Raw genomic sequence first — 15,378 nt, 5'->3', positions numbered from 1 at the left:
GTCATTTCACGACGGGAAACAAACCCTAGCCCTGCTTCAGAATGATCTTATATTTCACTACCTACTTTAGAGCTCCACTTGAGGTCGGTACCATTAAGGGATAGGAAGCAAGACATCAAATGCAACTTAAAAATTTACATTGCGCTCTGTCCAACTATAAGGCAAAAAGCAGAAGACTCTTTCAAAAGCAAAATGTAGTACGTAAGTTACAGCCCCACCCACACTGGGGTTCAAGATAGGCTAGCAAACCCCCTGTGGAAAGGGAATGGCAAACTGTACCAAGTCTGATACCGTGACCCTCGCCATAGGCATGGTAGTTACAGAAGAACAGACCCATCTTTCATAGAAGAAAGCGGGGGTGGTGGCAGTAGGGGCAGAGAGGGAAAGTTCCCTAACTCTGTATATACAGATAACCTGGTTACAAAGAATAATGCAGCCTTGAAGGGATAAGAGGAAGCGCACACAGTGGACACCATGTTGCTGAAAGAGGGTCCATGGAAGGTCATTCCCAGGCAGCCTATTTAAATGCCTAAGTGAATGCAGGTCACACACCGAGGAGCATCTCAGGCCCTTCTTGTTGTCTTTATGACAACAATTTTGTAGTTAATGAGGCTCTGGACTTCTCAGGGAAGCCCAGAACTGGGCCCAAAGAAAAAGATACATGGAAAACCTGTGAAACCATGAAAATACATTTTTTAAAAAAAGTTTTCAGGTATAATACACAAAAGCAAACAAGTTTATCTTAAAAAATATCAAGTATCACATCCATAGACTATTCCTAATTATAATTACTTCTTAAAGCAACATATGTCTTTGTTTACAAATACAGCAGCAGGTGATAAAACCTAACGTCTCAAACAGATTGCTTACAGTTCATAATACAAACAAATGTCTATGTCTCAAATCACATTTTAGGCAGTTTAACTTAAAATGCATAGACAGTTACATACATTAAATTTGTCATTATTAAGTCAATTTAAAAAATCACAATATTAAGAAAAAATACAAAAAACCTTTATAGAGCACACATAAGAAGTCAAGTTTACTTAATGGCAACAAATTAGTATCTGCTAACCAGTGACAGGCAGTTTAAGTGCCTTCATCCAGGGAAGAAGTGAAGAGGAAAAACATCCCGTTACTTTGCACACATGAACAGTTGCACTGACAAACACTACAATCTGAAGAAACACTAATTTCTTACTTTTAAAAAGGACACAACACACCTTGCTCTTTAAAATGTCCAAAGGCTGGCTTCTAATTTCCACCAGCAGCAAACTAAAACATGTTTAGGTCTACCAAAAATGGGTGTACTGATGCATTCCGTAATGCTACCCCTAGACTGTAAGCCTCCATGGGACGGGCATTCTCTTCCATCTCTGTAGCTCTGGAAGCCGGCAAAGCACCGGGGTCAGACACTCAAGTGTCTGCTGAATGAATGCAGTTCTCAAATGTTTTCTCTAGCCAGAAGCTTCATGGCATTTAATACTGATTATTTTATTGGCAATTTTCATTTTACTTGGCAGAATTCTGAAAATAAAAAGTGCCTGTCTTCAGTACTAAATATTGCTTAAGATTAAATTTAGTCTCCCTGAAAGCTACCCACCCCTTTCTCTGCATAGTACCTCTATCAGTGTGATTCATCTGAATTTAACCTTATGCTTTTCAAAAACCAACACTTGAAGGTCTGTGCTTAGGTTTAACGTCCAGGGTTTATAACCCTGGCATTTTATAAATCCAACACTCGATTATTCAGGGTGAGGAAGGAAGATATTGGCACTAATCATTTAGAAGCCTAGGCAACTGGCATGCAAACGAGGCACACCGTTTTAACTGACACGTGAGTATAGCTTCATTCTTCTACACACGATTTCAAAAGCTGTCCACTTGAGTACAATAGGTAGCACTTACTATTTTTTGAGGTAAAATTTTATGGGCAAAACTGACTTGTTTCCTAGAAAGTAGGCCAATATTCTGTTGTAGTGGTGTGCCAGATCCAGGCCAAAAATTCACTCCCTTTCTTCTCTCCCCTTTTATTATTCCCTACTGAAAACAACAGGAAAACTGACCAAGAAGAAAGGAAGTCCTTGGGTTATTAAAACAAATGTACTGCCTATTCCTGAATAATCAATGTTTTACATTATACAAAACAGGGCTGTAGGGTCCGAGTTGTAAACAGCTATCTTCAAAAGCATGAAAAGGTGTCAGGCCGAGTCCAGTACAGACAAGCCAAGGTATTTCAAGCACTCCTTTAAGGAGCCTTGATTCTTGAAAACTGCGCGTGTGTGTGAGGAGGACCTAAGGTCTTTATTTTCATTTTTAGGTTTAACATTTCAAAATCTAAGATTCCAACTCCAGAAACACAAATCCTCAACACATCTCAATTATCTCCATCAAATTTGTCTTCAAGTTCTTGCTCTGAGAGAGAACAAGTGCCAGCATATTCCATCCTGTGTATTCCCTTCTGAGACCAACAAACTTTCTAAGAAAGTCTCTTCCCTAAACTGATGCCAGCCTAACAGGACTGGTTTCAGAAGCAATGTTATTCCCTTGTAAACAGAAAAACCTTCCCCCATGCTTTCCCCCATTCCTCCACTGGAACAACTTCTGCTCTTAACTTTACCCCGAACCTAAAAATACATTTTTGTCGCAGAGTACCCACAAGAATCAAGACTCTCCGTGTAAGTTGAGAAATAATGCTCTAAAAAACTAAAAGGAACAAAGCAAATTCTAGTCCCTTTGATTTCCATTCTTATGTTTAAAAAAAAAATTCACAACTACCAGTTGGAAAGTCCTCGAAAAGCAAAGAAAAGGTGTTATGTCTAGGGCACACTGGGCAGTACGGGTCACTAGCCAAGTTTACGTATTTATTGGGAGTAGTAATTTCAAATCTCACATTCATGGTCCTTCAAATCCTTTAGCAGATTTTCTCGTCTAATGAATGGACTCCATGATTACAGATTCCCAAACGTGCTACCACTTCTCTTAATCAAACAATATCCTCTAGTGTTACTGTAAATATTGTATCTAAAGCCAGAGTTGTCAACTTCTCCCAATGTAGCACAACCAAAATAACCACCAAGAGAGAGCTCTTTGCTATGGCACTTTTCCTCTTATCCCTCCAGTTAGCTGACACGATATTGTCTGATCTTCTAAGCTAAAATACCTTGTAAGGCTACTGCCTCGTAAATGGGAGGCTACTCTGACCAAAGATTCCAAGAGTGTTGCAGAGCGGTGCGGCTTGTCCTCACAAGGAAGCGAAAGAAAACAAGACCGCTTGTGCCACTATGTAGGAGCTGTCTAACGACATTCCCCAGTCTGAAGATATCTAAACAAATCAGTTTCAATTCTGAAAGCCTGACTCTATCATCTACTTAAAAGGGAGCTTAATCGCTGAATGTTCTTCTCAAAGATGACCATCTTGCTTTCTTAAAAGGAGGTAGCTATCAAACCATTAAACTGGCAGCATTTGGCATTCCTGACATTTTAACTGTAAGAGAAACAAACTACTGAACATTTTATTTCTAAGCAAAAACAAGAGCTTCAGCATAAATCTCTCCTAGTCAAGAAATTCACAACATATTTTAGTAACCCGATAGATACATTCAAAGGTTCAACATGTTATTTGACAAATAACATAGTCATTTCTAAGACTCTAAGAATCTGATTTAGAGATAAGGTGCCAAAAAGCTACTCAGGCTATTCTGGTGGTTACAAACAACACTAATTTAGGAGACAGTCACACTGCTTTCAAAGCAACTGCAAAGATCTACACCTTATTATTATACAGTTTCAGTGTTAGAGCTAGAGGATAATTTTTAAGGATGGCACTCAATTCTACCTATTTACCCGTCAACAGACACAGAACCGAACTGTTAGCCATAAGCACTTTACAAGAGATGGAGGAAACTATGCAAAAGACAATGACACGGCTTAATCAGACTTTGAAAGACACATACACGTTTTGATCGCACTTGTACAAGGAGTCATATCTAAATGACTAAGGTTCTTGAAACATAACTGCTATGTGTGTTTACAACAGACCCCTACAGTGTGCCCGTTTTCCACATCAGGGAGAAACTAAGGGATGTGCTCCTTCCAAAAAACGGAGGCAGAGGGACCTACAGGGAAGGGTCTGAGTAGAAGCGTGTTTTGTGGGAATGCAAGTTACTTGTCACTATGAAGCAATTTCCAGGGTTTCCTCCGGCTTGAGGTTCAAGACAAAGGAGAGAATTATTTCCTTCTTCGAGTTCTTCCCAAAGCAATACTGACATCTCAAAATCTATTCCAAAGCAATACAGAGATGACCAATTCTCTAATAATAATTTACATACATGTTGGCCTGCATTAAAAAGAAAAAAAGCTTTCATAAGTGGCAGATTTTGGAGCTGTGTGACCCATCTGGCTAAAAATAAAGCAAATCCGGTGGAACTCAAAATCAAAGAAAAGTTTTTACTAAAAGCTCAAAGATAAAAATGAACACTGCCTGGCTAATGAACTCAACATCTGACAATAATTACCAACAGCTTTAAAATATATATCCAAGCTACCACCTCACGAGGACCAGGTTTATTTATTCTATAGACAGAGCAGTTCAAGATGTTGAGAGGCATCATTTGTTTAAATTATGACAATGTAATTGTTTTCAAAGTGTGTTTATTCAGGGAAAAAGTGATTATAGAAAAATACTTGAAATAATTTGCCAATGAGGTTGCAGATTCTAACAATAATCCACATCATCTTAGATTTTTGTGTAGTTTCATAATTTAAACAAATCGAAAACTTGTTTTAAACAAACTGTATCAAAGAGCTATTCAATATACTTCATCACTTTAACGTTCCATAAAAACCGAATAAAAATCACATTTGAATGATTTACTTTTACATTTTTATCTGATTGTATCCATCAGATGTACTATACATCCAAGAACAAGAGGCAGATATCTTCTCTGAGAGGTGCAAGAGTTGTTCTTTCATGAATGCCCTCTAAGAATAGTGAAACCAGCAATTTTTATATATGCATTCATGTGCATATATATGTACTTCAAAAAGCAAAGCGTCATCTCTTCGTCCATTAACTTAATGGTAAGACTGCAATAGAAAAAAGAAAAAGTAAACCTCCAAGTTTTCTAAGCAGAGTTTAGTAACTCCTTGCTGTGGTTTAAAATAAACTTATTGCTTAATAAAATCCAAACAGCAAGTCATCCCATCTATTTTGGCATACAATTTGAAAAGAAAAAAAAAAAAACGTATATCAAGAAGTTATACTAATGAAAGTTGGGTTTTGGTGGCATTTTATTAAGATTCCTTTTCCTTTACAGTTGAGGTGGATGTTTGATTAATCTAGCTGGAGACCTGATTATTTTGTTATAGAGTCAGTCATTTTTTCCCCCCTAAGAAGAATCATGATTCTGTTTGAACACTCACTTGGCTTACTTCTGGGGGGAAGTGAGATGCTTTTCTATTTGGTCGTATGTCCAAGACAGGTTCTCCAACTAATATGTCAACTCTACCTCTCTGGCGTGGCGGACAGTAAAGCAGGAAGCATTATCCGTAACTGACAATGCAGAACAGTGGTGTAATCTGGAGCTCAATGCTGCTGAGAACCTAGCAAAACTTTGGCTGAGAAACACTACGGAGAGTTACAGAAAGGACAAGCAATGTTACGTATTCACTGTCCTAGATGCTCTAAAAATCTACCTCTGTATGAAGTCACACAGGCAAAGACTTTTTATTGAACTGTGCTTTGGTATGATGCTATAAAATGTGACAGAGAAATATTAAAAAAAAAAAAAAGTCCAATGAAATGCACCTGAGTTTACCTCAAGGATGTTACTGAGGACATTACTTACTATATTATGAAGTCTTTGTGGATCTCTAGGAAATTCTTCTATTTTTAGTACCAGGAATACTTATGTTTTCATCCTTCTAGTAAATGCTTTATCTGAAGCTTAAAACTTACTCCTATCTTACATACACACACCCCTTCTTTTAAAAAGTTTTAAATGCCTTCTATCTGAAACTGGAGGCAAATAATCTTTCAGTTGTGCTTATGCGACTATTAGTGCATTTTAAATAACAAATTTAACACTCACATGGGGGCCACCAGGCATCGGTGGAGCACCAGAAGGTCCTGAAGGCACTTGAAAAGGATTGTTGGGAGTGGGATAGAGTCCTGGTGTGGGATATGATCCTGCAGGGGCAGGATATGGTGCTGGTGGTCCCCAGGCTCCTGGTGGAACAGTGCCCCATGGAACAGGTGGCGCGGCCCCTGGTGCTTGGGGAGGGGGCGCGGGATATGGCCCTGGAGATGGATACGGCATATTAGGGGTAGGATATTGCCCTCCCATTCCAGGTGCCCAAGGTCCAGAAGACATGGATCCCCATGGACCTAAAGGACCAGCAGCAGCTGGATCTGTGGGTGCACCATATGGTCTCGGAAGCTCTGGGAAGGGCATATTTGGTGTAGGATATGGCCCTGTGGGGCCGGGGCCTGGCACAGTTGGGGCTGGATAAGGACCACCAGGTGGGGGACATGATGGTCCAGAAGGAGGAAAGGGTGCTGGGGGTCCTGGAGGTGGTCCGGTGGGAGGCACAGAGGGATACATTCCTGTTGGTGCTGGTCCAAAAGGCACAGTGGAGGGTGTTGCACTTGGTGGGAGTCCAGACGGCACAGAAGGTGGAGCACTTGGGTTATTCCAAGGGTTGGAACTTGGCCAGCCTTGAGGAGGTTGGCCAGGTTTTGTATTGCTCACAGCAGAGGTTTTGGCAGGGGAGTGTTCAGGTAGTGCATCTGCCAACTGGAATACAAACACGCGTGTCTTAGCAATCTTACTTAGGGACAAATCACGTCCAACATGATTATAAACCCAGACAGGACAGTAAGCTATAGAGTGAGCGATTATAAACACCTGGAACATCTTCAATAGCCAAACTGCTCAGTTCAAAAACAATTCATTTAATATAAAAATCAACTTTACAATGCAAATTCCCTAGAGAAGATCAAATTTTCTAAATACAATTACTCAAAATACTGTGGATTTGAATCCTGGCTTTACCTCAAACAATTTACATACTCTCTCTGAGCTGTAGTTTCCTCATTAAAAAAAAAAAAATTGTTTATCAAGTTGAGGCTTAAATGAGATAATTCATGTAATACCCTTCACATAGTGCCTGGTGTATATTATATTCAAAAAATACTGGCCACTATTAACACTCCCATGTTAACAGAGAACAGAAGCAACTTAACATTTTTTAATTTTTTTTTTACTTAAGGATTCATAAATGCATACAACAGACTAAAATTTCAAACATATCTAAGTCAAGGGAGATCATCTCTTAAAATCACATGCTCTCCCCAGCCAAAACCAAGATCACAAGAAGCATCTCTTTTAAATTAAGAAATCTATGGCCCACAGTTAGAACTATGTCATTTTCCTAAGAGCCAAAATACTTACGAAGGATAAATGCAACAACTTACCGAAAATTCATCAGACATTTTCCTAAAACAGATAAAGAAAAAAAAAGAGAGAATACTTCAAAACCAGTGCTTACCATTTCTTATATATTCTTTACAGAACTTTCTTTGTATATACCACTGTTACTTAATCACGTACGCAAGGTCTTTTTCTTTATATAGGGAAAACTTCCGTTGTAGTTCATGTAGTTCTACAAACGTCATCCCTTTTTACTGGCTGCACATCATATAAAAGTGATCCACGGTATAGTCTGCACTCTCCCTTTGGTGGTAGTTTAGATGTTTGCACTTTGAGCTGTTTTAAACAATGATACAGTGAACACTCCTGAACACGTATCCTTGTGAATGTGCGTCATCAGGAAAAAGTACTGCAAGTGAAATTTACAGTCAACAGTTAAGGCTATCTAAAATCCATCCTGAAGTCCATGCTACTTTGAAGTCCTTTGCCAATTACACTTTTTTTTTTTTAAAGATTTAATTTATTTGAGAGAGAGAGAGAGAGAGAGAGAAAAGGAGCAGCTGGAGGGGCAGAGGGAGGGGAGGAGCAGACGCCCCGCTGAGCAGGGAGTGTGACATGGGGCTGGATTCTGGGACCCCGGGATCGTGACCTGAGCTGAAGGCAGACGCTGAACTGACCGAGCCACCCAGGCGCCCCTATACTAGCTTTTAAAATTCCTCTTCACCACTGAATATTATTGTCTAAATAGTTTTCAATTATGGCAGGTTAAAAAATTGGCACCTTGTTTTAACTTTTACATTTTTAAAATTAAGTGGAAAGTAGAGCATCCTTTAAAATTTCATACCCAATTTATAACAAACCTCTTTTTTGTGAATTTGCTCACATCTTTGGACCACTTTTGTCAAATTCTAAAAGGGAAGTATAATTCTCAATAAAATGCACCGATGTTAAGTGTTCAGGTCAACAAGCTCTGACAACTGTATATGCCCGTTTAACCAAGATACAAAACCAACTTCCTTCACTCCAGGTTTACTCAGGCTACTTTCCAACCAACTCCCCCTTCCACTCAGCAACCACTTTCTTAGTTTTTGCTTATTCTTTAACTTCATATAAATAGAGGAAGACAGGATGTACTCTTTTTGCCTTTGATAATTTTACTCCTTAGTAGTACATTTTTTTTTAACACCTTATAAAATTTTAAGATTCGCTCTGAAATATATCCCAGGAGTCAGACACTTAATTGACTGAGTCACCCAGGCACCCCTAACTTAAATTAATGTATCATCTATCTTTTCTCAGTGGATATGACAAACTACCCTTAACACAGTCTACTGCCAGTATTGACAAGAAATACTTAGAGTTTTCACCACGGAGCAGGTACTGTGCTCAAAGTGTTTTAGGTGGGTAATCTCATTGAATAGATGCAAATTATTTCACTCACTTGATAGCTTGAGAAAAGGAAACTCATCAAGTTAACTTGTTTAAGGGTACAGAGCTAGTGACAAGTAGAAAAGGGGTCAGACTCAGGTACATTCTGATTCCAGAGCCAAGGCTCTTGACCACCAGGTTACAGAGTCTATTATTTCCCACAGGTATTTTGAAGTCTGCTCTTTTCTACTGACCTGCATCACAACGTCCCATTTTAATTTCAGTAGCTTTATATTTTTAACAAAAAAAATTTTTTTTAAGATTTTATTTTATTTATTTGACAGAGAGAGAGACAGCCAGCGAGAGGGAATACAAGCAGGGGGAGTGGGAGAGAAGAAGCAGGCTCCCAGGAGAACAGGGAGCCCGATGCGGGGCTTGATCCCAGAGCACTGGGATCACGCCCTGAGCCAAAGGCAGACGCTTAACGACTGAGCCACCCAGGAGCCCCTATTTTTAACTAATTTTAATGTCAGTTAACCTATTGCTGTTGTCCTTTCCCCCTAGACTCCTGAATATTGTTTATTTTTTCCAGACCATTTTGTAAAAAAATAAAGTAAGAATCTGATGGTGTTCTGGCTGGAATAGCATTAAATTTACAGATTAATTTAGAGGACATATAACATATGCAAAATATCAAATCTTCTTATTCAAGAACAAGGTAGATCTTCCTAGGTCCCAACGTCATTTACCACTCAATAGTTTATTTTTATTTTTTTAAAGTAAACTCTAGCCCTAACGTGGGGCTCAAACTCACAACCTTGAGATCGAGTCACCCCTATGTGAAAGGCTTTTTAAATTTTAGTGTACTACTTTTGTAAGCAGTGACGTTACTAATTATTTTACTCCTGAAAGCGTCACAGTTGATTCGCTAGGATTTCAGGTAAGGAATTATGTCATCTGCAGTAGTAATAATAAAAATAAAATTATTATATGTAATATATTCCCTTTACAATATTTACACCTCTTTTCTCCTTTGCATCAGCTAAACTTAACAATGAAATGTTAAATAGTGACAGTGAGCACAATGGTCTCGTTCCCAATTCTCCTGGAAATGCTTCTGCTACTTAAATAAAATTCCCATTTTTAGTTTGAGATGGAAAAAATTACATTAAAGATGTCTATGCCTATTTATTTATTCCTATTTGCTAGTTAAAAAACATTTAGAGGAAAAAAAATTTAGAAAAGACACTGCATTTTTTCAGATCTTTTTGACATCCAATGAGCTGATCACACAGTTTTTCTCCTTTGACCCACGAACAGTTAATTGTATATAAAAACTGCTTAATAATGAGCCATCCTTGGGGCGCCTGGGTGGCACAGCGGTTAAGCGTCTGCCTTCGGCTCAGGGCGTGATCCCGGTGTTATGGGATCGAGTCCCACATCAGGCTCCTCCGCTATGAGCCTGCTTCTTCCTCTCCCACTCCCCCTGCTTGTGTTCCCTCTCTCACTGGCTGTCTCTATCTCTGTAAAATAAATAAATAAAATCTTAAAAAAAAAAATAATGAGCCATCCTTGCATTCTTAGTTTTATCTTCAAGTACAATTGGCTAACAGGAATGATAAACAGAATATGAAGACTAAAACTGCTATGACCCTGCTATTTATTCAGAATACCAAAAAACACATCTTGAATATATACCAAATACAACTATCCATTCATTCCCATGTTAAGGTTTTATACTAAAACATTTTATCACACAATAGTGAATTATTAGGATGAACATCTGAAGAAACTTTATCAGTGCATGACAAGTTTAAAGTCTACATAAGACTAACATGCTTTTCGAAGAGGGTGAGCCTTTCTGATACAGAAAATGGTTCTGTGTCAAAGTTCACATTAATTCTGGAGCAGAGAACTAACAAAGTAATACATTTGATTTCATGTGGTCTTGCTGTTCAGGTTTTCAGAATTACTCTTTTTCCTCTTAGTTAAAAAAAATACATACATATATACACACACACACACGATATAAAGTTAACTAGTTATAAAATTACACTAGATATAAGTTAATAATAATAAACTCACAACTCTGGCTTTTCAAATTTGAAGTTAAAAATTAAATCCTGGGGGCGCATGGGTGGCTCAGTTGGTTAAGCAACTGCCTTCAGCTCAGGTCATGATCTCAGGGTCCTGGGATCCAGCCCCCCATCTGGCTCCCTGCTCAGTGGGGAGCCTGCTTCTCCCTCTCCTTCCCACTTGTGCTCTCTCTTGCGATCTCTGTCTCTCTCTCAAATAAATAAAATCTTAAAAAAAAATTAAATCCTGGAAAATAAAGGAAGAATTAGAATCTCATGATTAAGGAAGGAAGCCCTGACTAAAGGGATTAAAAGTAGATCATTTCTGGTTCTACAGCACTTTTAGTAAAGTGACCTCCTCTCCAGGTCTAGAATATACAGTGTTCATATTAATAGGAAACATTCTATTTTAGTCTTACTTTCATCATAAAAATGTAAAAACAAGAGTTGGACATCAGTGTTTGAGTATGAGAAGAGTTACATAATTTTTTTAAAATCTAGATTTTCTAAAAAACTATTTCTAAAAAACTATTCCAAAATACCCAGATTATGCTAATTCTTAGGGGGGGGCAGAGGGAGAGACTCTTGCACACGCTCCACACCCAGTGTGGATACCTACACAGGACTCCATCTCATGAGATCACGACCTGTGCCAAAATCAAGAGTTGGACCCGTAACCAACTGAGCCACTTAGGCGCCCCTGGATTATGCTAATTAAGATAAGGCCAATGTAACCCTAAACTGGCCAAAAAAACCTTCCCATTACTACTTTATGGCAGCATCTATGCATCATCTGAAAAATAATCATTCTATTTTCTGAGCAGCAAGAACAGTAATTTAAAAACAGTATAAAATTTCTTTTGACATACACTAGAAAATATTTCTGTATCTCTTATGGCTTTTAGAGTAAAATGGCAATCCAATCACAAACAGGTTTTAAAAAGTTGAACTCTGTAAATTACTAGTGACTACCGAACAAGGACTGTTTCAAAGGGCCATCACATTGTGGTGGAGTGATAAGGCGCATAGAACTAGACAGTTATGAAATGTGGACATCAATCCTTTTGACTAAGGCAAGCTTCTTAACCACAGACCATTTCTCATCTGCAAAACAGTTTAATTTCTGAATACTTTACAGATGATTAAAAGTTAACATGTTTACTGTAAAGTACTACAGACATGTAAGATGTTTTTATTAAAAGAAACTTAAGAGGGGTGCCTGGGTGGCTCAGTCGGTTGACTCTTGGGTTTCAGCTCAGGTCATGATCTTGGGGTCATGGAATCGAGCCCCACTTCGGGCTCCGTGCTCATGCTCCAGGGAGGAGTTGGCCTGAGATTCCATCCCCGCCCCACCGCGGCTCCCTGACTCCCACACTCACTCCCTCTCTCTAAATCAATAAATAAAATCTTAACAGAAAATGCTCTCCCTCCCATTTTGCCCCTCCCCGCCTCTAAAAAAATTAAGAAAAATCAAGACTATTGCATTGATGTTTAGTATGGGAGAGATGACGGTAATATACTGAAAATATAAAGTTCAAATTCTAGTATTTGATTGTTTTATTATTGGCTTTTATTAGATACGATCTATTTTACATTTGGGCAACTCAAGGAACTGGGGACTTGATAAAAGTTTGGAGTATTTTAAATTTTTAAACGACATATAATTTTAAAACATCGTTTTTTTATTCTTATGCCTGGAACGTACATACCAGACACTGTGCTGGGCTTTGGGGAAATGAACAGTATTACATGGAATAAATGCTTAAGGAATTCAGTCTGGTGAATTCCTTTGAACAGTAACTACCTTACCTGGTGTAAGCACAGGGCACCGAGAGTACCTCAAGGAGCTCCTAAAGGAATCAAGGAAGGGAGTATCAGGGGAGGAATCCTGAGAAGAGGTTCCTTTGTAGTCTGGAAGAACAATGAAGAAAGAGCTGGGAGTAGGGGATGGCTAGGAAAGAAGAGCAGACTGTGCAAAAGCTAGAGGTGGCAAGAGTACACTATGGAAGTGTAAGCAGTTCAGACTGGTTGGAATACAGAAAGAGGAGGGATAGGAGTCTCAGCAGACAGCCTTCAGACTGAGGTTTGAATATCTCAATCAGATTGAGCTCCCCTGAGTGATTCTCAGTTTCTTCATCTATAAAGGGGCTAGTGATGTGAAAGACTAAATGGTACTCATAAATTAAATGTCTACAGTAACAGTGCTCTAAAAATGGGTGGGCAACAGACACATTCAATCCTCTTCCTGTGTACACAGGCATGCAGCATAGGTTAAGAGTGACCGACAGTTACCACTGCCTAGATAAAACCTCAGCTCATCACTCGCTGGCTCTGGACAGGTTGAACTCTTCAAACTTCAGAGGTGTAAGTAGACAGGAATGGTATCCACCTCACAGACCTTCCCTGAGACTTACGTAATAAATCTCCTGGTCACTGTCTGGCACACAAGGAAAACTCAACAAATGTTAGCTTTTCCAACTGCTATTATAGGTCTGCAAACCTTTATCCACAGTTCTCCATTCAGAAACTTTTGAAAATAAACATTCCCAAGTTTGGCATGAAACAGTTGGTGGCAAAACCTGACCTGAGGATATTTATAGTTTCCATCAAGTCACACCTATCACTGCACAGATATTAATGTTGTCTTAGGGATGCTGCCTCGACTTTGCAGGGGTGATACCTCTTGTCTATGCATCTTATTCTCTTCCTAAAATCTAAAGATACAATCCAAAGATTTCTGAATTCCAAAACACACTGGCCCCAAGACTTGCAATTAAGGAATGGGTCTCTGTTTCTCCAGGAGAGAGAAAAAGAATATTCTAATACACACAGCCCACGTTTCTGAGACAAACTAATTTCGAATAGGAGGTTCAGAGACGCCAGTACCAAGAAAAATTTCTGTTCTTCTTGCCCAATGAATACAGCTGAACAAAGAAATTCTGAAAGATCTCTGAAGGCTACCTTGGCCTGTAATGAAGATTCGTTTTCAAAACAGGCCTTTACAATCATCAGGTGTAAGAGTGTGTATTTCTTTAGCTCTAATGCTATAAAAAATTTTTTTTGGTATGCTTTGATGCCTCAGCATTAGAAATTTTATCCACTAAAAGCAATGCTCTTGGTTTTCAAAAAGGAAATGGTTCAGCTATTTATAAGCTTCCATGCGCAACATAAGCTCCTAAATCCTAAAAAAGAGAGTATCACAGAACTCAGCACTTCTCCTGGTTTCTGTCCTGTGTATTCATCGAATGGATGTGCTAGCAACTCCTTTGGTAAGTAACGACCAGAACGTTGTCACGTTGCGGACGATCTTAAACAAGTGCGAGATTCCTCCAAGACTATACAGGTCCATCTCTCCCGTTTTATTAGAAACTAATGAATGGGGGAAGGGGGTCGACCGAGGGGCGCGAACCGAGAGCCCCTTTGGGGCCAGACGAACAAAGGGAGACCGGGATCAACCGGAGCGAACCGGCCTCCGAGCGGGTCTCGCCGGCCGGGAAAGAGTGGGGGTGGGGTGGAATGGGTGGGGGAGGGGCAGGGCACGCTCGCCGCCCCGCCCCCAAACCAGGCCTGACGTCAAGTGCGGAGAAACCCGTCGGGCGCTACGTCACCCGCCTCCGACGCCTTCTCCTGGGGGGCGATTGGAGGGTGTGGGGGGGAAACCTCGCAACTCTGAGGAAGATGGCGGGGGCTAGACGCTTAGTCCCGGCCCCCGAAAAGGCGATTCAAGGTGCCCCTGTTACCGCGCCCGTCTCCCGCTGGGGCTCGCTCCCTTGCCCCCCTCCACGATTCCCACTAGCGCCGAAGCAGCCTCACCCGGCAAGATCCGAGCCCGCAGCAAAGTACAGAAGCGGCGATGGGTCCGAGCGAACCAGGTGCCGAAGGACCGAACGCGGACTGACTGACGGCAAGGCGGCAGCAGCGGCGGCGGCGGCAGCAGCAGTAGCAGCAGCAGCAGCACTAACAGCGCGCGGCTCCTCCTAGCGCCGGAACAGGAAGCGCCGAGCGCGCCGCCCCCGCCCGCGCTTTCCCCTCCTCCCGGGGCCGGGAGGGGACAGCGCGCGCCCCCCTCAGGCTTCCGGAGGCACTGCGGCCTGCCCGGCCGAGCGGCGGGGCGCGGCGCGGCTGCTCCTTGGGCTCCCCCGGGTTGGCCGTTTTCTTCTGGTGGGCGGGAGGAAAGCTCCCCGGTTTTCCGGAATTCTGGGCACTTGGAAGAAACTTCTGTAGTTAGTGATGTTCTGGGCACCCTGGCGGAAACTGCTTACTTATTTCCTGGAGTGGTCTAAGGACGGGCTCTGGATTTCCTACACTTGGAGATTTTTACAGCCGGGCCTCGAAGCTGGCTGGGTGTGGACGCGGCCAACCAGTAGATACGGGCCCTCTGGCCGAAATTGAGGAGCGCTGAAGGAACAATACAGGAAGACGTTTGTAAACGGCTTGGCAATTGGTACTGACTGAAAGCTGTCTATATGCAGGCTTTTCCTAATCAGTGCCTCTTGCCTTCA

General features: G+C 40.8%; 1 protein-coding gene across 2 annotated transcripts; it reads right to left on the bottom strand.

Annotated features, from left to right (window-relative positions):
• Nucleotides 1-715: 715 nt before the first annotated feature.
• MAPK1IP1L (mitogen-activated protein kinase 1 interacting protein 1 like) lies at nucleotides 716-14,882 on the bottom strand. 2 transcript variants are annotated; one of them, XM_034648413.1, is made up of 5 exons: nucleotides 14,690-14,882; nucleotides 12,686-12,726; nucleotides 7,478-7,499; nucleotides 6,093-6,797; nucleotides 716-5,088 (listed from the first exon to the last, which is right to left on the bottom strand). In XM_034648413.1, the coding sequence occupies exons 3-5, from the start codon at nucleotides 7,493-7,495 to the stop codon at nucleotides 5,077-5,079; spliced, it is 735 nt and encodes a 244-aa protein (XP_034504304.1). In that variant the 5' UTR covers nucleotides 7,496-7,499; nucleotides 12,686-12,726; nucleotides 14,690-14,882; the 3' UTR covers nucleotides 716-5,076. The 2 variants fall into 2 exon arrangements, with proteins under 2 accessions (XP_034504304.1, XP_002929294.1); XM_002929248.4 differs by lacking the exon at nucleotides 12,686-12,726 and having other exon boundaries at nucleotides 14,690-14,881.
• Between the last annotated feature and the right edge of the window lie 496 nt (nucleotides 14,883-15,378).

This window comes from Ailuropoda melanoleuca, chromosome 20 (assembly GCF_002007445.2).
Source record: "Ailuropoda melanoleuca isolate Jingjing chromosome 20, ASM200744v2, whole genome shotgun sequence".
Classification (NCBI taxonomy): Eukaryota; Metazoa; Chordata; class Mammalia; order Carnivora; family Ursidae; genus Ailuropoda; species Ailuropoda melanoleuca.
This window is presented reverse-complemented; position numbering and strand designations above follow the sequence as displayed.